Source organism: Pipistrellus hanaki (assembly GCF_964339955.1).
Source record: "Pipistrellus hanaki genome assembly, chromosome: 4".
NCBI classification, from domain to species: domain Eukaryota; kingdom Metazoa; phylum Chordata; class Mammalia; order Chiroptera; family Vespertilionidae; genus Pipistrellus; species Pipistrellus hanaki.
The window spans coordinates 26285028-26309432 of NC_140506.1; the positions used below are offsets into that span (position 1 = coordinate 26285028).

Below are 24405 nucleotides of genomic sequence, written 5' to 3' on the forward strand. Positions count from 1 at the left end.
GCTATTTTCAAATAAAAGACACAAGATGTATACGTACATTCATTCCCTATTTCAAGGGAGTGAGCTCCCCTAACTCATCCTTGCACATAGTGTGTGATTAGTAAGTGTCTGTTTAGTGAATGTGCTACTAAGATATTCAGCATTTTGTTTTTAAAGTAAAACCAAAGCCAAATCAAGGATATGTTCAAGTTGTTGACTCACTTACTGCATTTTATTTTCCTCTGGGAATGGGCGGTGGAAGTGGTGGTGTCCCAGTACACCATACCGTTAGCTATTGTTATCAGTAAGCTTTTCTTTAGCCATTATATTCTATCTGCCTCACCAGTTTACCAGGTGTGGTGTCCATTAGACTATCAACCCACTGAGGGCAGGGACCATTTCTAACATCATTAAATACTTAGTGTGCAGCAGTGACTGGCACTTAACAAGAATTTGTTGAATGCATGTATAGATCTCAAAAATACATTTTACAGTTTAGTACTTTGAAAAAACTAGCAGTATGTAACTTTAATTCAGAAAAACCCCAAAGTCCTAAATAAAACTAAAAGATAAAAAGTGCATTTTGTCACTTTAGGTTCTAAAGTTTAGAGGCTTAGAGGCTCAAATTATTAATATAATCAATGGAAACAAATGGAAGTCATAACACTTGTTTGATTTCCAAAATCAGTTGGTGCTTTAATCCACCTCCCAAAACAAACAACTCAAAAGAAAATTTAGAAGTTGCATGTTGTTACTCTCACCTAAGAATGTGTTTGATATATACTCCGACACTTGATTTCCAGATCTACTCATTTCAGAGAGATGGGTGAGCTCCCGATTAAGCATCCTTTTAAACTGAAAAACAGAAAGATTAAAAAAAAAAAGATGAAAATTTAAGTGTAAGAATATAAGCATATGCTAAGATACAGAAAATATGCCCAAAGAATTGTTAAACTGTCCTGACACTTAAAAATACTTTTTTTATTGATTTCAGAGAGGAAGGGAGAAGGGAGAGAGATAAAAACATCAATGATGAGAGAGACCTCCTGCACACCCTCTACGATCGAGCCAGGCATGTGCCTATTTTATCCAAAAAACCCCTGGAATTTACCTATCACAACAAAGCCTTTAAAACCAGAATTCTGAGATGGTATGCTTTCCCATTCATCAATTGCTTCTCAATGTCTTCCTTTGACTTTCAAAATTGCCCAGTTAGGCCTTTTAAGATACCTTAATATGTCTCTTAACATACAGGAAAAAAAATATTTTTCTATATATATGGAGTAACTATACTATTAGATATTTGCTCGGAAAAAAGTCATGTATATAGTTGCCCTTGCAATTTTGAATTTCACCATAAATTATCATTTAAGTCTGGGGGGGAAGACAGTAGTGAGCTTATCATGTAGTAATGTCTAAAACAGGGGTCCTCAAACTTTTTAAAGTGGGGGCCAGATCACGGTCCCTCAGAGAGCTGGAGGGCAGGACTATATGAACTACTAATCCCTACTGTAACACCTTGGCTGCGCTCACTGCCCAAAAAACCTGGCGGGCAGGATCAGACTCCCCTGGGGGCTGCATGTGGCCCGAGGGCCGTAGTTTGAAGACCCCTGGTCTAAAATGTAATTCTAATTCAGTATTTAATCTGTTCATTAGAATTAAAAAATCTCTCTTCTCTGCAATGATTCATACCAAGGTGTTCTAACTCAAGATAATCTGGCAAAATTACTTCCAAAGTCAATCTTAATGATCATCTAAATTAGGTGTAAAAATTTATCACCACAAAGCACTGAGAAGATCAATGAAAAAAATTTCAAAACACTACTGGATATGAGGAATTCTTATTAGCATTATCCTAAAGCCAAAACTGAAGAACTGGCCATACCAATACAAATTCTTCTGGTTGTTAATTTACAGGTATAGGGAGTTGTTTATGCGTTTGTTTGTTTTTTAAGTAATTGTCTCTGATCATAAAATACATGTGATATGGAAATCTAGAAAGCTATATAGAAAAGTAGAAATCATGTATAGCCAACGCCCCTCCCCCCCCCCCCCCGCCCCAGCTCAGAGGTAACCATACATAATTAGCTATATTTCCTTCTATGCATTTAAAAATTTGTATGGATGTATATTTTCAAAATTAGCATTATGCAGTATACAAAACATGGATTGCTACTTAGAATAATATATTATGATTCATGGGGAAAAGTAAATTTTGGGGCCTTCTAAGAATATTTATACCCTGGCTGGGTAGTTTCAATTGGTTAGAGTGTCATCCTGATATACCAAGGTTGTAGGTTTAATCTCTGATCAGGGCACACAGAGGAAGCAATCAATGAATGCATAAATAAGTAGAACAACAAATTGATATTGCTTTCTCTCTCTCAAATCAATAAAAAAAATTTTAAAAAGAATACTCAAGACATTTACCATAGTGTTCAAAACATTTCTATCCATGTTTTATAAAGTTGTATTTTTTGAGTAAGTTATAAGCTATCAAATAATTAAATGAGCTAATAAGAAGTGTCTTGTATTTAATCTAGCACATCATGGATGCTCAACATTATTTGAGCTCTTTCTATATACATGGGCCTTTTATAGTGATTTTTATTACTGCAGGACAAATTTAAGATTTGGATATAGTTACACCTATAAAAGTACATATTTAAATATCTACCTCCTCTACTCATTCCAACAAATACATTATTCATGTAAGAAATGGTCACCAGGCTTCAAAATATAATGATAATACCAGGCACCAGGCTAAAAGGTAAGTAAATCCTTGCTTAACAAATAAAATTTACTTTAGAAAAAAATAGTTTTAAAATTTATCTTTTTCCCTTATTTTTTATTCTTTTCGACTCCATTTATCCCCCATACCATCTTCCTCTACCCCTCACTTCCCTCCTGCAATTACCAAACTATTGTTTGTCCATGAGTTCTTTCCCCGTTTTTTTCTCAATCCCTCCACTCACCCCACTCACACCCCCACCCTAACCAGAGCTCTCTGCCTGCTCTTTATCCATGAATCTGTCTCTATTTTGCTTGTTGGTTCAGTTTGTTCATTCAATCCCACACATGAGTGAAATCATATGGTATTTATCTTTCTCTGACTGGCTTGTTTCACTTAGCATAATGTTTTCCAGGTCCATTTATGCTGCCACTAGGGTTAAATTTTTCTTCCTTTTTACTGCTGAGTAGTATTCCGTTGTATAAATGTACCATAGAAAAAAATCTTTAGGCAAAACTCGTTCAAAAGAGTCTGTTGATAGCAAATCCTGGCCTCTCTACAATCTACACAGGAACCACAATGTCCACCCGCCCTTCATGTAGTTTATTTCTCTCAATGTACACTTGGGGGCAGGGGGAGGGGAATTAAAAAGTTAAACGGGGACCCAGTTTTTTACAGAATTCCCTTCCAACTTGTAAGCAACCTGGTATAAGGAATATGTTGCTGACACTAAAGCAGAAAAATGGCACAGTGCCTGCAATTCCCTACACAAATTCTTGAATTTATCTGGAGGAATATAAAGAATGACATATAATTTTCCTGATAGTTTGCTTATATAAATAATCAAAATAAGCCAGTAAAGTACACATAACCAAGGCAAAAAATGCCAGTGAAAGTAATCTATTGTACTGACTGATAAATTATAGATTATTCATTCCACTGATTATTTTTATATCATATACATCCCAGATTACTCTCCTACTTTTGTTCAAAACCCAAAGGCATGGAGTAGAGAAACCCTTCAGGTGCTAGAGAGGTGATCTAAGGAAGTCCACCTTTCCTTTTATCATAGTTAGAAGAGACAATATTTTAAGCAGACCCCCTTTTTCCTAAGGGAATGGGGAGGGAAATCTAAGACAATCTTCAAAGTGTCAATCTAGTTATAACATAAGAGCATTTTCCAAAAGAAATTAAAATTAACTCTTTTTTTTTTTTTTTTTAAGATAAAACACTGAGTCCAGGGAGGCTAAAATAATAACCACAAAAATTACCACCAGTGCTTTCTCAACTGGGAGTTGATGTTGCAATCTGGTTTTGAAGTGTGTCGCTAGATATAAAGAAAATAAACCAATCAACAATAATTTTTAAATGTAAGGAAAATTTCTCTCACTTTAAAATTGATTAGAATGACTATATAACTATAAGGAGGAAAATAATTTAAAAAGGTAATAAAACATATGCTATATTTTCAATTTACAGATGTAGAAGAGATAAAAGATAGAACTGCTTTTCAAAAGAACTGACTGTAAAATGCAGAACAATTTAATTGAGCTTTTAGATATTTTTAAAAGTGACCTCTAAATATTTCCTGATGAGTTATTCTAGTTGTTTTTTTATTTAAATAGTCTGAAATAACATACAGATCACTGTTGGAGGAAAAAAAGATTTGCAAGTTAATGCTTTCAAATCCTTTGTTCTCACTGTGCACCAGAAAGTCTGCGTGCAGCATTTAAAACACAAAGGAAAGTGAAAACGCAGTTGAACTGAATATTCTATTTTGCCTTTTAAACTCCAGTTCCCAAATTTATACTCCACATTTTAAGACTGTTGAGGAAGAAAAATAATTAAAAATTTAAATACTCTCAAATTTAATCCCTTTATTTCTGCATTCATGCCAATGTGTTTCTGGGGACATTATATAGTCTCTTAGCATATAATTAAGAAGGTGGCAAAGGTCAAACATTAAGAAAATGCTTGTCTTCCATAATATTCTATTAAAAATCATTTAAATATGTTGCACTGTCAAACACTACAGGTTTGATAGATAGCATTAAAAGCTAAAATGAATACTGTACACGCTGTATAATAATAATTCCTTTAACATGTATAAAACTAAATTATATTTATTCTTAAATGTAAAACAATTATACTGGGTTTTTTTTGCAATATAAAGCTATCCAGCAAAAATTTTCTTAAAAAAACACATATTAAAATTCTATACTGAGTTCTTAGAGGTATTGTTCATAATCATAATACAAAAAGCCATTCAAAAAATGCACCAAAAATGAACTGTCTAAAAGCTAAGAGATGATTTCTGGGAGGATTGGGAGGGATTCCTTTATCACCCTCTATCCTTTTCTGTAATTAAACAAATTTCAAGCCAAGAAATGGTTAGCAAAATTTAAATGAAAATCTGCATTAAAAAAGAAAAGTCACCCGAACCATCCACAGATTAAAAGGGAGGTGGGTAATCATAACTACTTGGGCAATTAAAACTGAAATAAGTTTTCTTAGACTGCAGGCAAATCTCCCAGCAAATGGTAAAATTTCCTTTAAAAAGAAACAAAGAAAATGAAAACATATTTCAATCTGCGTTCTTAAAGTACTGAAAAAGGATTCTTAAAAACAATGTACTGTGATATACTCAAATGTTCAAGAATAAATGTTGACCTTGGAAGTGATGCTTCTTTTAGGACTGAAAAAGGTTTTTGCCTCCTGCTTCTATTAGAGAGACCACCAGGCTAGCAGCCGCCAGGGGCATGCAAGAAGCCTGCCAAGCAGGAACACAATTTTGCTAAAGTCAGTGTATTAATTCATTTCTTGAGATGAACAAAAGTAGCAGTATCACATAAACATATTTTTTTCAGGTTTTACAAGTAATCAAGCTTTCATTTTAACAGTATGTCACTTAAAAAGTCAAATAATGTCAATTTTTAATGTCATCTAGAGCTTTTCATCCAAAGGTGAAAACAAAACAAAACATACTCTTCATCAGGTTAAACTAGTGCAGATTTTTAGAAAGAGCCACAAATTAATTTTTATAAACTTTACTTCAAACTAACGGAAACCCATACACCGGTATAAGTAATTTTGCTCAATAATTTATTTCCAATGGGTTTATTTAATTACCTTGACATTTACAAGCATACCTGAAATCCGCACAACATGACAAAGAAACCCTGCACATTAAAAAGCAATTTTAACATGCAAACTATAACTATTAGAAGTTGCACAAATTCTCTTTATCTTGACTAAATACACGTATTTCTTCTGCAGTCATGTCTAAGGAAAAAAGATTGCTTAGAAAGCTTAATTCCATTGTGATTCATTAAAACTATCAGTTAGAAAATATGAGTAATCAGGAGCTTACAAAGGCTCAATAAACCTTACCTTTATGTAGCCCCAAGACACTGACAGTAAATAGTTTGCTTCAGGCATTTTTGATTGATTATATAGAGACTGGATTCTAAAGTATGTATATCTTCAAAACCTTGAGAGACTGACAATCTCCACTAGCCTCGGAGTGTGTGGGCTTTTAAAGATTATTGGGAATTAAGTGCATAGAAGAAAGCCTGGCATTAGATCCCATCCGACATCCAGCCGTCTTCCCATGGAACATATGCCACTTGTAAAGCTCCAGAATGGAACAGAATTCAGCGACTATTCTGAATAAAGAAAATTCATGTGATGAAGAAATATCTAAAGATCTAAGGGTCTGCATCTTTCTCTCCCTGAGCTCCAGGGATTAATGAATAATGTATGCCAATATGCTTAGCTGCAAGAAAGATTAAGTTCTGTCAAAAGCTACCAAATAAGGAACTGCAGGGAAGCTGGGGAGAGTGACAAGAAACCCCTCCCATAAAACCCCAACTATGCACCAATGGCACTCCATCCCGGCTCTATCTGGTCAGGAGGCGTGGACTAGGCCCAGGGTGCTCTGTGATTGGTTGGAAAGGGCAAAACCTCTGGTAAACTTGTTTAAAAATGGTATCCCTGCAGTGAGGCTGCCCTGTGAATAGATGAATGGGGTTTCCCTCTCCCAGTGATGAATAACCACCATGAAACACTTCAAAACTCATAGTTCATTCTTAAGTAAGGATTACCAATCCTTCTGGAGTCACTTCTATGAACTTTAATATTCTCTGACTTCTCTTTCTTCAAAATAAAGGCTGCTCTGAGAATGGCACTCAGACATTTTAATTGCTTTCTCTCTCAAATCCAAAACAGAACAAGTGGCTTCCCTGGTGACACAGATATGACCAAAGTTTCTTCCTCTAACCAACATAAAAGCATAGTGTGATTATAAAATAATACAGTCATGTCCAGAATTCACAAATGGAAGTGACAGTGATACATTTCCTCACTGGTGTGGCGTGGCTGTTCTCAGCTCCTATTGTTATGTTGGGTAACACTGCTTAGGCTTTCTCATTACTAATTTGCTATGAGGAGGGGATTTAAAAAAAAAAAAAGATTTCCTGTTGATGCTCCTCTCCTATTGTGCTATCTTAAAAACATCTTAAACTTGGTTGGTTTTGCTCAGTGGTTAGAGCATTGGCTGCAGACTGAAGAGTCATGGGTTTGATTCCCAGTCAAGGGCATGTAACTTGGTTGCAGGTTCCATCCTGCCTGGGTTGGGGTGTGAGGGGGAGGCAACCATTTGGTGTTGTCTCACACATTGATGTCTCTCTCTCTCTTTCTCTTTCCCCCTCTTTTTCTCCCTTCTACTCTCTTTAAAAAAAAAAAAAAAAAAAAAAAAAAAAAATCAATGAAAAAAACATCCCCGGGTTTAACAAAAACAAAAAACCATCTTAAAAGAATTTGATGAAAGTTCTACTAAGAACATAGACTCTGAATTCAAATCCTTTAGTGCATCCTCAACAAATAATCAATCTCACTTCTTAGTGTGTTGGGTTCCTCATTGGTAAAATTGGGTACTGTCGTAGCTGGTCTCCAAAGATGCCTCTTTGGGAGTATGAGAAATGGCTCACCTTCCGAATTGAAATGATGGACTTGGAGACAGAGTATGGCGAAAATGAAACTTTCAGTACACTCCCAATAGCGGGCGTCAGTCCCACTGGACAGGAACATGTGGAGTGGGGAACTAAACATTATTTAGTTCCTCCTCCGGTTCCTCATTGGCTGAGTACTATGGGGTCACCAGTTTCCTCATGTGTCACCCAGGTCTTGCTGTCTCCCATTGGGCCATTTAAAAAAATCGGGCTGAGGCCTTTTTAGCTGCCTCCACCTCCCCTGTCTACTTGAGGAAGGCACCTTGGGGATTTCCACCATGATGCTGGCCCACGTGCACAGACCTTTGTTCCTCTTTCCTCCTCTCTACATTCTGTTTGCCCTGGGAAATTCATTAAATTCCATCAAAAGCTGACCAAGGTGGAGATGGATCACAGAGGTCCATTTCCTACACAAGCAACATTACCCTACCTCAAATCTGAGCTGATTTGGGTCTTACCCAACAAGCAATTGCTGTGTGACTGTGGAAGCTATCACATGAAGACTGCAACTTTCACCTTGGGCTCCTTGAATGTGCTATTGGGATCCCTGAGTCACCCTGTGAGAATGTCTGACTATTCTGACACTGCCGTGTTATGAGGAAGCCTATGCCGAATTTACGAAGAAGCTGCTGGGAAAGGGGAGAGAGGGGGGGGAGAGAAAGAGAGAGAGAGAGAGAGAGAGAGAGAGAGAGAGAGAGAGAGAGAGAGGAGGGAGGGAGGGAGGGAGGGAGGGAGGGAGGGAGGGAGGGAGGGAGGGAGGGAGAGAGAGAGAGAGAGAGAGAGAGAGGGAGGGAGGGAGGGAGAGAGGGAGGGAGGGAGGGAAGGAGGGAGGGAGGGAGAGAGAAAGAGGGGGGGGAGAAGGGAGGGAGGGAGAAAAGAGAAGGGGAGGAAACAATAATATGTAAAAAGTAGTTGTGTTCTAGGCTCAGATAATCATATGTGAATTACCTACATGAATGGTTGTTGGCAGATGGAGCGACCCTCCCTGGTAAAGACTACCCTGTGTATTCTAGGACATATAGTCTCCCTGGCTTCTGCCCATAAAATTCCAGGAGTACTCCTCAGTAAGTGTACCCTGGAATTTCTTGAATGTCTCGCAGTGTTAAGGATTGCTGTTCTAGTTGCTTCAGTTACCTTGAACTGTGACTCTTAAATCAGGATGGAGGATGCCTGAAGCAAGAAAGAGAGCTCATTCATTCTTTCTTTATAGTTCCCAAAGTAGTTAGTCAACCACAGTCATAAGATTCAACTGTATGTAAGTCCCTAACCTGTTCAGTAATGGAGATGATGATAACAAGAAATCTTTTTTTAAAAGCTTTGACATAAAATAACATTCATTTCATTTTTCCCATTATGAGAGACAGACTAGAACCTGCAGAAGAGTCTAGACAACGCAGAAGAGAAATGTGGATGGGGCCAGAGAGATACCACTCTTAACCATCTGAAAATGTTAATGAGAGCACGGTAATGGATATACCACAACATTTATTAAGCACCTATATGCACCAAGAGCTTTATCTATTTTATCTCAAATCCTCACACAACATCCAATAAGATAGATATTATCCCCATGCTAAGGTGAAAAGACAGGTACTTGCTCTGTATGTGACAGGGCTGAGAGGCAAATAAAGGCTTCTGTGAGTCTGTGCTCTTCATAGAGCACATGTGTCAAACACAAGGCCCGCGGGCCAAATCCAGCCCGCCAGGCCTTGCAATGTGGCCCGCACCGCGCTGTCATCACTGCACTCCGCTGTCAGTTTATGACATTGTCAGTTTATGACTGTTCAGTAAACCATTCGGCCCGCGATTTAGGCTGGATTTTAGATTTTGGCCCCTTCTCTGATTGAGTTCGACACCCTTATCATAGAGGATGAATAGCTCACCGTATAATTAGGCAGATGCAAATTCTAAGACAAATGGTATGAATTTAGGAGTGGACCCATTTATCCTTAATCCTGTGCTGGCTCACAATGTCTTAAAGTAAAGAACCATCACTGTGGTCAGATCTCTGAACAGGGTGGATCTTACAACTGTGGTCAGGAAGCTGGTGCCGACACAGGCAGCCTCACCTGAAAGCGAGACCTACTTCTGTGTGGGAGGCTGTGTGAGCAAGTCACAGATGCCCGCACACACAGACAGAACTCAGATTCCCTGTCTGGTGACCTGCAGCTCTCAAACACCCAGATGGTTTTATATATCAACGTGTGCGCAGGTACTGAAACAGGAAAAAATATTTCCTTCTGGGGAGTATTAGAGAAAGACATGAAAAGAGAGCTAAAGAGAGCATTTAGCTCTCTTTTCATGTCTTTCTCTAATACTCCCCAGAATCTCTAATGTCAACCCTCTTTTATTCTTCATTTAAACTGATACCTCAAGCTGAAGCCGGTTTGGCTCAGTGGTAGAGCATCGGTCTGAGGACTGAAAGGTCCCGGGTTCGATTCCAGTCAAAGGCATGTACATTGGTTGCAGGCACATCCCCGGTGGGGGGTGTGCAAGAGGCAGCTGGTCGATGTTTCTCTCTCATCGACGTTTCTAGCTCTCTATCTCTCTCCCTTCCTCTCTGTAAAAAAACAATAAAATATATTTAAAAAAAATAAACTGATACCTCAAGCCATCACCAATCTTTCTGGACTATTTTAGGATATTTAAAATTGTGCTGACGGAGTTAAGTTGTTGATATAGTATTAACACATGCTGGCATCACTGACGTTGGAATAGAGGTCAAGAGAGATAAGACACATTTTTGAAGGAGAACAAAGGAAAACAGACCAAACTATGAAGAAATTGAGGCTCAGAAGATCAAGAGTCTCCTCCAAGGTCACAAAGCCAAGCAGGAGAGTAAATTTGAACCAAGGGTGTCTGGCTTTAAAATATTCTAAATTGCCAAAAAGTATTGTAGGCATTAATCTACATTTAGCCTAGAATCTATAAAAATATGTCTGTTAGCATAATAAATTCTAACGTATACAAGATATTACTGTGCTTAAAATATTTAAGAAATATTACTTACATGAGTATACTAACTCTTAGATTTCTCCAACCTAAGAGATTTCCCCAGTAACCAGCACTGATTTTGGTATAATTGACACATTTGAAAAATAATTTATTCTATAATCAGTCTATATTTAATTTACACTTTTTTATTTAAGACCAAAGTTCTGGGAGTTGTTATTAATCAAGAAGCAAATCTCTATAAAGTGAGCTCTCATATATCCAATGCTGCTCAGCTCAATACATGCAAATCTAATTGCTAAGTGCTTCTTGAAGAATTCTGAGGCAAGGTTAAACTTCAGATATTAAATATAATCACTAAAGCATACCAGTGTCTTTTAAATCATTGAGTGTTTCCTCTACTTCAACCGCCTTAAAAGTAGTTTTAGAGGCAGACAATAATCTAAAATTAATTTATAACCTATATTTTAAATAACAACTTTAAACCTATTTTTACATTATAAAAACTATACTTTCTTTGATTAATGCTAATAGTGTAAAAACAACATTTAAGTCAAGCAAGCCCACTAAATCCGTTTGTGTTTACTGCCCTCTAGTGATAATGGATCTGAATGCAATTTAAGGAACAGCTTTATTCGGAAGTCATTTCAGAAAACAAAAACATATGTTACAAATACTACAGAGGTCTGAAATTAAGAGGAACTCGAGGTTGACGTTAGTCATTAGTAATTCAGGAAATAAAAAAAAATTAAAACCAAAATGTGGTGTCACTACATACTTAGTAGGATGGCTAAAATAAAAAATACCAACAATACAAAACGCTGGCCAGGATGCGGAGCAAATTGAACTCTCATACATGGCTGGAGGGAGTACAAAATGGTATAGCAACTTTTTAAAAACAGCTTGGAACTTTCTTATAAAGTTAATAAGTACACTGACTATATGACGCAACCATCCTACCCACCCTAGTTATTTACCCAAGATAAATGAAAACATATATCCGTACAAAAACCTATATGCAAATGTTTATAGCAATTCTACTCATATCAGCCGAAACCTGAAAATAGCCTAGATATCAAGTGGTGAATGGATAAACAAATTGTAATGCATCCAAATGAAATACTAGAAAGCAATAAAAAGAAACAAATTAATACATGCAACATATTATTAGTAGATCAATCTCAAAAGCAATATACAAAAGGAAAGAAGCCATTTACAGAAGGCTATAGATAGACTATATGACTTCATTCACATAAATTCTTTGAAAGGCCAAAATGTAGAGGTATTCAGGTCACTGGTTGCCAGTGACTGGGGGTAGGAGTAGATGAATGAATACAAAAGAGCAAGAGAAACCTTTTTGGGTGATGTAAATATCTATATCTAGATTCTGGCGGTAGTCATCCAATTGTATACATTTTTCAAAACACATTCAACCATACCCAAAAAGAGTTCATCTTGCCTTATGTAAATTATACCTCAAAATCTGACTTTAAAAAATGAGATGATGCTATCAAATTTGCTTAACTGTGCCTAAAGAGAAATGAAAAAAATCTCAAGCATATTCACATACCATAAAATAACAAATTTACTCTTTCAAAGAGCTCCACTACTATATCTCAGACAAATAGGCATATGTTTGTCCAAAGTCCATGTTAGCTTTGAATAATATAATATATGGTAAATTCCCAATTAAGAAAAGACTTTAGGAAATATAATAGCAGTTAAACTATCCTCATAGATATTAATATCATTGTTATTTTAATCCTTTGAAATAAAAGATTCCCCGAAATATCTTAGATATTTGCCTGCTTTCTTAAACCAACAGATCTTAATTTAATTCTTTAATGATGATCTTGGACCACGTTTACTCACTCATCACTGAATAGTCAACAAATATTTATTTTATGGTATGTTTATTCTAGGCCAACCACTATGCAAGCTGGTAGAAATTAAAAAAACAAAACAAAACAAAAGTGAAATGGTAGAGCTGCTTGCAGAAAACCGAATGGTCCCAAATTATGCATACATTTTTAAATTCTTCTTTCACTTTTTCATAGGTTTAATTTTTGAGCCTTGGTTGTCAGCCTTTTCTTCTTATGGTCATATAAATCAACCTCTATGTAGTCAATAAAGCATTCATTTTCCCCTTCCTGTTAACATTGGATTTTTGTCCAGAATGTGTTGCAAAAACAGTAGTTCCCATTCTCAAAGAAGACAGCCAGTGTGAAATAAACTTCTGATATAATGCTAACCTTCCTAGAGATTGTGCACATTTGCATATTAAAGGCTTTATCAAGAATAGTAATGAATAATCTTTCTAATTGTGTTTAACCTAGCATTTCTCAACTCTTTTCTCCCTTCACATTTATTAACAAGCAGAAATAAAAATAATATGATTTCAATGAAAATTCCTGTGGCAAGTAATGGGCTTTAAATATCAGATAATAATCATTTAAGAATGATTATTCACTTATTCACTTAACAAAATATTAAACAGCTACTATGTGTCAGCATGGGTGATACAGCAATGAGCAAAAAAAAAAAACCCCAAAAACAATCCTTAGACCAAAAAAAAAAAAAGTGACAAATATGCTATTAAATAGTCAGGACAAACTGCACTGAGAAAGTAATATCTGAGAGGAGATCCTAATGACTAGAGAGAGCCAACCAGAAGATTTGGGGCAGAGCTTCTGAACAAGGGCTGAAGTAACACAGCCAGCATGAAGGAATAAGTATATCATGTGAGATTACAGGTATGTCAAGGAGGGGCAAGGTCAAGATCAGGTAAACTTTTCAGAGGATTTGGAACTCCTCTGGGCAGGGAGTAACAAGACCATAATTTACATTTTAAAAAGTTGTCCCTGGAGAGGATGGTTTGTAGAGGGGCAAGAGCAGATGGGAGAGAAGAGGAAGCACTGGAGGAGTTAGCAAGACTTGAACTGAATGCTGGAAGTGAAGAAGTGATTAGAATCAACTCCCAGATTTCTGACTTGAATAGATATTTGGGCCATTTGCTGGGATGAAGAAGGCTGGGGGAAGTACAGATTTGGAGGAGAATAAAAAGAAGTCTTATGAATTGAGTGCAAGACAATTTTAAAAATATGAAGTGTTTTTTTTTTTTAACTATTGAGGGATATTTTATATTCCTACCCCCAATTCTTCACAGAGTTCTGAGTAAGAAGAAAAAAAAAGCCAGATATTTGTTTTAAATATGTATATAGTTACTTTCAAATCCTCTAATGACATTACATTCTGATAGAACATTTTCATCAAATTATTTTAAGATGTTTTTAGACTATCCTCCACAAAAGGGGTATTTACAGATAATCTATTTTTAAATCCCCTCTTCACAGTAAATTAATAATATAAAGGCCTATGCAAGATTACACAACATAATCAAAAGCAGAATCCAGCACTTAAGTTGGCAGTATTTTTATTAAGGTACAATGCCTTATTTGAACATTTTAGTAATTAAGACTTTACTAAAAGCAATTATATAAGCACAATAAAAAAATGGTGCAATGGGTTTCCCCCCTCGTTAGTGACAGTGACAGAATAGTACAGTATGAGAATTCTGAGAAGTACCATGGTATAGAATATAGGTTTCTCTGGTTGGCTTCATCTGAGTTGAAACCATGGGCCCTGTCTCTTATGAGCACTACAAAATACAGCAAGTTCTTTAGGGTCTTTGGGTTGTGAGGAAGGAGTTGGAGAAATAAAGGTAATGTAGCACAGTATCAAGCAGAATTCAGGAGCCCAATAAACAATGTTTTTGTTTTGTTAATCCTCACCTGAGGATATTTTTTCCCATTGATTTATGGAGAGAGTAGAAGGGGGAGGGAAGAGAGGGAGAGAGGGAGAGAGATAGAGATTGAGAGATAGGCCTGGGATTGAACTTGCAATCCAGGTATGTGCCCTTGACTGGAAATTGAACCTACAACCCTTTGGTGCCCAGGCCGATGCTCTATCACTGAGCAACACCTGTCAGGGCCCAATAAGCTATTCTTGCAGAAACACTGAGAGATGTCATAAGAAAAACAATCTGATTAAAACAACTGCATTAAGATTCCTGCAATAACTATTCACCCAATAGTTTATGCAATCAAGGGTTTGTCTGCAAACTTTTAGAATCATGAACACCAGCTGAAAAAGCTTATGGGGATATCAAACAAATAGACATAATTTTTTCAGCATGCACTGACCTGACAAATGTAAAGACATCCCTATAACCCCAAAGGACAATGTAGGTACAACTCTAAGGTGACTTGGGCCCTAGGAGATTGAGAACAGTACCAATGAGCATAGGATGATGATCCTTTTAACTTTATGTTAGCTATTGTTTCAGGTGCGTCAGTCAGCAAATCATGTGCTCTGGAGGAGCTTGCCTGTAGTGTGTGGAGACAAAGTAAACAAGCAAGTGCAGGAGCCACCCCACTTCCTTCTAATGTGCCTTCCCATGCTGCAGAGACTAGACAATTAAAAACTCCATATCCCAGATGCCCTTGCAGCTTCGGTTTCACATGTGATATGATTTCTTTTAATCAGATGAAGCCCTGCTACTTCCCACAAATTAAACAGTTGTCAATCTAATTTTTGTTTCCTAGACAATCTGCCTTTTCTCTCTGGCTGTGTTGAGATCTATCTGTTTCTGTAGGAAATATCAAGATGTGGGTTTCTTTAAAAATTATTTTTTTCTGCTTGGGATTCAACAGAAATCCTAGAATATTTCCTCTTCTCTGTTCTCTCTATTCTCTTCTTCTGGAATTCAAATTAGATGGATGTTGCCATTTTGCTGGAAAAGGAAATGTTGCCATATCTTACAAGTATATATTGTTATCCATGACATACAGCATAGGTTAGCTCATCATCACTAATTCGATAGCAGTCATTTTTACTCAAAATAATGCTTTTAAGCAATTTTAAAAATTAAATGCGACTGTTGTTATAGCTTGGGACTGAGTTACTGGCTCTAAAATACTGGAAAAACCAACGTGATTTTCCTAATTGCCTCTAAAGTAAAATGCACCCATGTTTCTTCTAATAAATAACTCAGACTTGGCCTGGCCAGTGTGGTTGGATGTCATCCCACACACCAGAAAACGGTGGGTTTGATTCCCGGTCAGGGCACATACCCAGGTTCTGGGTTCGCTCCTTGGTCAGGGTGCATCCAGGAGGCAACTGATGGATGTTTCTCTCTCACATTAATGTTTCTCTCTCCCGCTGCCTTCCTCTCTCTAAAATCAAGGAAGTCCTTTAAAAAAAAACAAAAACCCTCAGACTTGAAAACATAATTTAAAAAATTATTTAACTCCTATTTGTTCACACTTCAAGAAAAATGGTTGTTAATAACTACCTTGACATTTATTTTTCTACAATACTGCCTATGTTATATCCTTGAGATGGGAGAACATAAGTTTTGCTTCTGAAAATAAAGGTGATAGGAAATAAGTAAAATACACACATATTAAAGTCTCACTTCATCTATAAAAACCTTAGGTGCAGATATATATCTTATAGCTACCAGACCTCCACCCCCCCACCCAAAAAAAAAAAAAAAAATCCCTGTGAAAACCTAAATACTAGATTGTGGTTAATTGAACCCAAAAGGCATACAACAACAACAACAACAACAACAAAAAACCTAATAATGGTTTATTTCACACATGAAAATGGTAGCTGGTCTATAAAATGGTCAAATATCCAACACAAATAATAAGGACACACCAGACTAAAAATCTCATTCAAAAGTGAGGGTGTCAATAAAAGACCTAAAACAAGGTCATGTCTATCAACAAAATTTTTTTATTTGCTACAAGACAAAAGCCTTGATAAAAGTAACACAGGACTGTTTTGTTCAGGGTCACCTCATCTTTTCCTGTGCCTTGTTACCGCATCTGTAAAGTGAAGGTGGTGAATAGGTAGATCCCATAACCTCCCGCACCTCTATATACTTTTGATATTAAAAACCCAAAACAACTTTTTTAAAAAATATATTTTATTGATTTTTCACAGAGAGGAAGAGAGAGGGATAGAGAGCCAGAAACATCGACGAGAGACACCGATCAGCTGCCTCTTGCACACCCCCTACTGGGGATGTGCCCGCAACCAAGGTACATGCCCTTGACCGGAATTGAACCCGGGACCCTTCAGTCCACAGGTCGACGCTCCATCAACTGAGCCAAACCGGTCTTGGCCCAAAAGAACTTTTATTAAGCATACCAATGTTTGATTTCTCTGCAAAGTGGCTGACAGCAAGTGGAAAATGGAAAGGTATCAATCACCTACTCAGTGACTCATTTTCAACTCTTATAACAACTACACAGCTGGGGAATTTCTTTTCCCTCTGGTATGGCTAGTATCAGACTATGACTAAGACTTCCTCAGAGGCTGGAACTAAATTCAAGGTCATTTCATCCACTCTCCTGTTTATCAACCGGATTGTCATTTTAAATCTGTGCACTGATGAAAAGGTTTATTTTTGGTTCCTGTTCCTGCTAGCTCCAAGAAGAGATACCTAGTAACCTGACACTGACGTCTGAATCATTTGGAGGGGTCTTCGAGGCCATCCAGGTAAGCCATGCACCAATTTTTAGGCAAGATGGAATGAAAATCTATCTACATGAGACCCTTACAACTCCAATAAAAGTTTCTTCTTGTGTCTGTCTTCAAATATATCCTGTCATAGTAATCATAATTAAGTGGCCAGTGAGAGTGTAAATAAAAATATGCTATCATACAGTGCTAGGTAACCGGGCTAAAACTAAAGTAAACAAACTCAGTAGGCCATCACATATGCAAGCTAGTGAGGTCCCATAAATCACTACGCTGAGTATCAGGATTTCAAAGGCACACTCTGTGGGCTCTGTCATCAAGGCGTGTTGATTCAAGCTCCAGTTGCATTGGGTTACTTATATGGCAGCATATAAAGTTCACCTTTAGGTTTAAAAATAGTTCCGGTCCTCATTCCTACTAAAGATAGGCCATAATACCTACTATGTGTCTGCACCACACTATGCACTTGACACAAGTTTTCATGTCAGTCTCATAATAATCATGTGAAGTAGAGTTTGTTAGTCCTGATTTATGGGAAAAAAACAGAGGCTCAGAGAGATTGAGGTAATTTAATTATCCAAGGTCATAATTCTAGTGTGGGATGGATTTATATCCAGAAGATAAATTGTTAAGCTCATTGGAATAGGGAAGATTTAGAGCGGAATCCAGGTAACAATCCATAGGTGTCATTTGCTATGCTGTCCCACTTTTCTCTTTTGGCATCCAATAATTACTCATGAAATACTACAGTGAACAAATGTACACTGATTTTGACACGGTCTCTCTTCATCAAGCTCTCCCTCCCAGACAGCAGGTTCCTCAGGGGATGCCCAGCAGTTGGATGTGGCAAACCACCCATGCTGCTACTGGGCCATGACTCAAGGAGGCGACAGGTGAAGGAGGTGGCGCCAGCTATTGGTGCTAAAAAAGACTCAAGCCTCAGAAATACGCTCTGTCTATAAATCTCCCCTCTTCAGTCAGAACTCCCACCTCCCGCATCCCCCCACAACCAACTGTCTTCCCTGTAAACAGTCAGACCCTCACGACAGGGGATCTCTTTTTTTTTCAAGGCTGTCCCAAAGGTTTATTCCATCCAGATTTCACCATATGAAACCTGAGGTATAAAGTGGGCAACACAAACTGGTCAGTGTGCCTCCAGCCAAGGCCAACTCTGATCCCAGGCCAGCGCAGTCAGATATCCCTCCTCCTCCTCCCTCCCTTTTCCTTCATTACCTCATTGTCTAATACAGCTTTCTCCTACCTTTCTTTCCTTCAATCTTTACTTCTCACTCTAGCCACGAGTCTATCTTTCCTCTCCATTCCCCTAATAGGCAACACCATAATAATAATAGTCCATTTAAAATTCTAACACATATTTAAATCTTTCCTATGTTTATCCTATCTGCTGCATCCTTCCTGACAATGGATCAAGCTTTATCCCATCAATTCTACTCACCCAACCTCCAAATCCCAACAGCTCAGAATCTCAGATTTGCCTTAGTCAGTTGGTCTTCTCATACCACTGACTTCCTTTATTTTATATCTGTGGTCTGTTAACTACCTGCCTGCCTAGTTGGTTCCCAACCTCATGCTGTCTCACCGGCATACCTTTCCTAGGAGCTAGGAGCTAGTTCCTTTCTGCTTTCAGCCCAACGTGACACAGAGAACAAGGAAGGCAGAACAAGCTCCTAGCTCAATAGGATTCCCTTACAGGAGTTACATTTGCTGGAACTGCTCTTACAATTCTGGAATCCAGAGCTCACTAAATAAATTAAAAAATTATTAGGTCATGTTTTGGAAATGCAGCCTGAGAACAGACACTTGTTTTTCTATCGCCCTGTCCTCCCCCCCAGATGTTACATTCAGAAAAATAAGGATCTCTGCCTGTATTAAGAAGCATATGGTTCATGGACCAGTTTAACTGAGCATCAGTTTTTCATCTTTAAAAATGTGACAGATCGTTTTGGTATGTAGTATACTGCTTCTGGGACCAAATGTAAGGTTTGAAGTCTGAGAAAACATCAGGATTATGCCTTCCATTAGAAAGTAAGGGACATGCTAGTGTTTTTCTGATCAGCTGTCACTGCCTGCTCATGTGTATCACACAGATAATATTAACAGGTTTGAAAACAAGGCTAAGGTAACAAGTAACTTTTCACTGAATATCTCAAGTCAGTTTCAACAATATGCTCTGATGAGAATGACAATACTTAATATCTTTGGTATAAATTTGGATTGTCTGTATAATTCAGTATAATATTTCATTCTTTAAATAGACTCATGATAATTTGATTTTTGTATAATTTTTGAAAAACAATTTCGCACTGTAATGAAATATCTGTTTTTTTCTCCATAATGGGTTTGACTTGGAATGACCAGACAGAATAAAAGGAGTATAACAAAAGAAGAACACTTTAATATATCCTCTCTAAATATTTTTGAGAATAATATTCAAGATACCTTTATTCATATTTAGGTCTAAAACAAAAACAAAGCAATGAAAACACCGCTGTGCCCTCCATGGCAAGCAGCCTTAAATCAGCCAGTCATTTTCTGAAATGAAGTCGACAATATCAGCTTGCACTTATTTCACCTCATCTTTGCCTGGTTGCTATGGACACTTCCCTATCAGGCCTGTGCTTTCTACTTTCCAGGCCTGCTTATGACAGACTGAGGTGTTTCCTATTATGGTGCCTGTGTCTGCACAGCACACTCCTTTCCAGTAATACAAACCAGAGGCTGCCACCCTGGGGATTACAGTGCAGCAGACCAGAGATGCTGACGGAAACCCAAAGCACGCCGTGGGCAAAGCTGCACGGGATGCTCCCTCAGAGGCCAATGCCAACCAACACATCTCTTCTTCCCAGTTGGAAGGGAAAGTATTCAGATGTCATTTTTAGTTGAAACAAACTTATAATAAGAAGGTTACTGCTAAAGTAGATACAGAGGAGAGAGGACTATTAAAGGCCACCAATATGGCCTATATGGTTTTTGTTTGTATGTATAAACTTTTAATTTAAATGAGATTAGATTAATCTGAGCAAAAACCATGCTAAAATTTCTGAGCCATGAGTATCTGTAAGCAGAAATGCGATTCTTAAATGGGAAATGATCAGAATTCTTGTCAGTGAAAGAAAAACACCTTTCTTGCAAGACATCAACTATAATGCACAGACTCCAAGGTGACAATAGCATTTACATGAACAAACATCCTGCATGTAGTACTAACTTATGTGACCAATTACAAAATGATATATTGACACTCACTGGTTTTAGATTACAATATAAGGCCAGTAGTGGCTTCATCAATTCTAGTGCATGGTAGAAAAGTCATTGTTTATGAATTTAAACAGTTACTGAATCCACCTACTTATCAGAAACATGGTTTGTGTTATATTCACACAAAGAGAAAAAAGTGTATCTCTCACCCATACTTTATGAATATGAGTTGAGAAAAAGGCTATACAGGCAACCCAAAATGATGCAGAGACACTCTAGGAGGTGAATTACATTAAGAAGCCAGGAGATTTCTAACTACATAGGTAGTGCTACCACATCTCAGGCTTGGGTCTGAGATGAAAAATGGATGACAGTAACAATGATGCTTTGAAATATTGATCATGCTAAACACTACCGAAACTAGCAAAGAACAAAGTATGCAGGAACAGATTATATTTTCATTTTATTAATTTATACGACTTCTACTCAAATGACATTACACAGAAAACTTAGGATGATTTTTCCCCCCAATTCTTTGATCAAATGTTTAGTAATTCCCTTGGAAAAGGTCTACAAATAGTAAAATTGAAACTATTACTCATAAAAGAACTTTAATCTTCTAAGCCCTCTTAAGTAAAATTGACCTTAGGTCCTAAAATTGATCAGTAACGATTCCTAGAGCACTGAGAGCAGAAGCATTTAAAGCTGCATTTCAAGGATCACCACCACAATACCATTCACACAATTCATCCAATATTTATTGAGCACCTACTCAACAAGGCCTTGTGTGTGATGTTCCTGAGGCTGGAGAAATAAGACTAATGACCTAATGGACACTGTAAATGCACTAAGAATAAAAAAAGAAAGAAATATCTTACTAAAAGTTAAGAGAACTACAAAGTCCTGTGGAAGGTCAAAGGAAAGAGATTACATCCAATTAGGGGAGGCAGGGCGAAAGACACGGGAGAAGATACAACAGAAAAGATTTCTTAGAGCAGGTAGCATTCCAGATAGACCTTAGAGGATGATTAAGATTTGTTTAATAAGCTTTTCGTTTTAGAAAAATTTTAGAGTTACAGAAAAATTGGGAAGATCACTCCAGAGAGTCTCCATTCGCCTCACACCCAGCTTCACCTATTATATATTAACATCTTATGTTAGTATGGCAGATTTGTCACACTGAACCAATGAGATACTTCATTAACTAAAGTCTACACTTACTCAGATTGCCCTAATTTTCACCTAATGCTTTTTCCGTTCCAGGATCCCACCCAAGACAGCATGCTACATTGAGTTGTCTCCTTAGGCTCCTCTTGGCTGTCACAGATTCTGGGATCTTCTTTGTTTTTGATGGCCTTGACAGTTTTGAGGAGGTCTTGGTCAGGAATTTTGTAGAAAGTCCCGCAAGTAGGAACTGCCTGAAGTTCTTCTCATGGTCGGGTGGGGTTATGTGCTTTTGCTAGGAAGACCATAGATGTAAAGTACCATCTTCATCTGATCATAAGTGTACCTACTACCACATGGCATCACTGTTGATGTTAACTTGGACTACCTGGCTGAGGGAGTGTGCGCTTGCTGGGTTTCTCCAGCACAGAGGCTCTCTACTCCCTCTTTCCCTATTTATGCTTTAGTGGGAGGAAGTCAATATGCACAGCACACACGTAAGGAGTGAGTAGTTTATGCTCTCCCTCCTTGAGTGTTGAGTAACTACATAAATTATTTGGAATCCTTCTGCACAGATTCGCCTATTCTCCCCATTTAATTAGTCAATGAAGTATTTATAGCAATATGAACTCATGGATTTTTTTATTTTTGTATTTTGGGTTATAATCCAATACTCATTTTCTTGATCAAATATTTCAAGCTCTGGCAAATGGGAGCCCTTTCACAAATTTGCTCCTATGTCCCTTTGCTATGTTCCCATCAATGTGGAGTTTTGTCTGTTTGAGCACTTCCTTACCTTCTGTCACTACAACATGCTCCCAGTTCCAGAATCAGCTATTTCTCCAAGATGCTATGCCCTTAATATGTTTTTCTTTGCATTAATATTAATAAGAGATTCTGTGCTTGGGTTACTTTCAGTCTCACTCAGAAGAATAACAGGGACACATTCATTTATGAAAATAACTGGCTAAACTATTCTCTAATGCAATATGTATTCCTCCGAAAATAGCACAGAGAGTTTTAGATATTCTGGCAAAACTTCAGGCCAGATTGGTGGGATGTTCTATAAAATTACACAAGAAACAAAAGGTAAACTCCTTGAAAAGTCACTGATGGGAAGCAAAGTAAGTGAAAAATCCAACAGTCCTTTTTGGTTAGCATCAATATCATTAGGCCACCATTCCCTCTTGAAAGCTTGTTGTAAGTTACTAGCAGGTGTCAGGATAGCAAAGAAACACGTTGTCTAGCTCTCACCTCCACAAAAGAAGAAAACAGATGGTATTTCTTTACAGATAGAAATAAATGATTTGACATTACTGAGTACCTACTATGTCTCTGACTCTGTCTAGACAATTTCCATCTTTTAATTCATTAAATTGTCACAGCAACTATCTAACAGATGAGAAAACCGACGCACAGAATTACGTTAACTTGTCCAGTTTATATCTAATAAAGGCAGAGAGTGAGTCCAACCCAAGAGGGTGTTCTAATCCATAGAGTGTTCTGCCTGAGGAATGAATGTCTAATGAATGAGAGATTTCTGAGGATTAAATTTGTTTTTTTCTCTTCTGGTAGGGAGATCCCATTAATGGCAGAGAAGGAAAATCAGAGGTTGTTTAAAACAATTTTTTTCTAACCAATCATAACTCACAAAATTGTTCTTGCTATTAAATTAGAACAGTATATCCAAAAGTATGCAGTGTCTGGAGCAGTAAGCAAAATGCTTTAAGATGGTGCAGATGAACATTTTCTCATTTTGTTACATATTAATTTTAATGTATACTAGAAAAAAATATCACTAGGACTTCAAATCCATGCTTTTATGTGTATCCTTGCTTAAGATGAGGCATTCAGGTGGGTATTTACAATAAAAAAGAAATGCTTTAAATAAAAACATTCCACCTGTAGCAATTATGAATGGACACAGAAAGTCTGAGCAACACTAGTTTAGATTGTTATTACAGAAGAGGAAGGTCATGTTTTTCTTCTAAGAAATATTTATTTTTTTACATTGACAGGAGTATATGGCACATGGTTTTCCTCCATCTTTTTTTAAAACACATTCTAGATATTGGAAAACTTACATGCAATTTACTGACCAGCCAGTATGTGCTATGCACCAAACTGAGCTTTATGTACATTGTTTGATGCTCTCAGCAACCTTTCGATTTTATTTTCCCCTTTTATTGTCTACATTTATAAATGAAGAAACTGAGATTCAGAGAAGTGAGGCATGTTTCCCAAAATATTAGGTAGGAAGCTGCAGACAGAACTGGAATATGAAACCAAGACCACGTGACAAAAAACATGTATGTTCTTTCCGCTCTACAAAGCTGCCGTAGGCATCACGGGTGTCCACGCCAGTCCAGGGCGTAAATGTCATTCATCCTCATCCAAGTGGACAAAGTGTAGCAAAATAATAACAGAGCCCAGAATACTAAGCACTAATAAAGAAAAGTATTTCATTAAAGATACAGTATCCTCTCTAACCTATTGTCATCCAATTTAACTCTTTTTTTTTTTTAATGAACAGAGCAGAATTGTTTGTTGTTTGATCAAATAGCAAGACTCACTCCCCATCTCTGTTAAGTGAATATAAGAAAATGCCTTCTTGAAATGTCTTTTAAAACTAGTGTGAGTATTCAAATAAAGGGCTACCCATTTCTCTATTTCCTAGAAAGATGACAGACTAATGGAGCCAATGAAACCATCACAAGTAGCCAGCTACAGCAACGCAGCCTGAGCAGGCCTATGCCATCACAAAATAAACCCCTGCTGTTTGCAGTTTTAGAGGGTTGG

At 37.3% G+C, this 24405-nt stretch overlaps 1 protein-coding gene across 10 annotated transcripts in view; it reads right to left on the minus strand.

Moving 5' to 3' along the window:
- Window positions 1-24405, minus strand: part of PDE4D (phosphodiesterase 4D) — a 1156670-nt gene that overhangs the window by 15695 nt on the left and 1116570 nt on the right. For 9 of the 10 annotated variants that reach the window (XM_084880599.1, XM_084880598.1, XM_084880600.1 and 6 more), the window contains one exon: window positions 741-834. In XM_084880599.1, coding sequence (XP_084736725.1) covers window positions 741-834 — 94 coding nt within the window. Of the gene's footprint in view, window positions 1-740; window positions 835-6100; window positions 6434-24405 lie in introns of those variants that run through there. The other variant, XM_084880605.1, reaches the window with a different exon arrangement.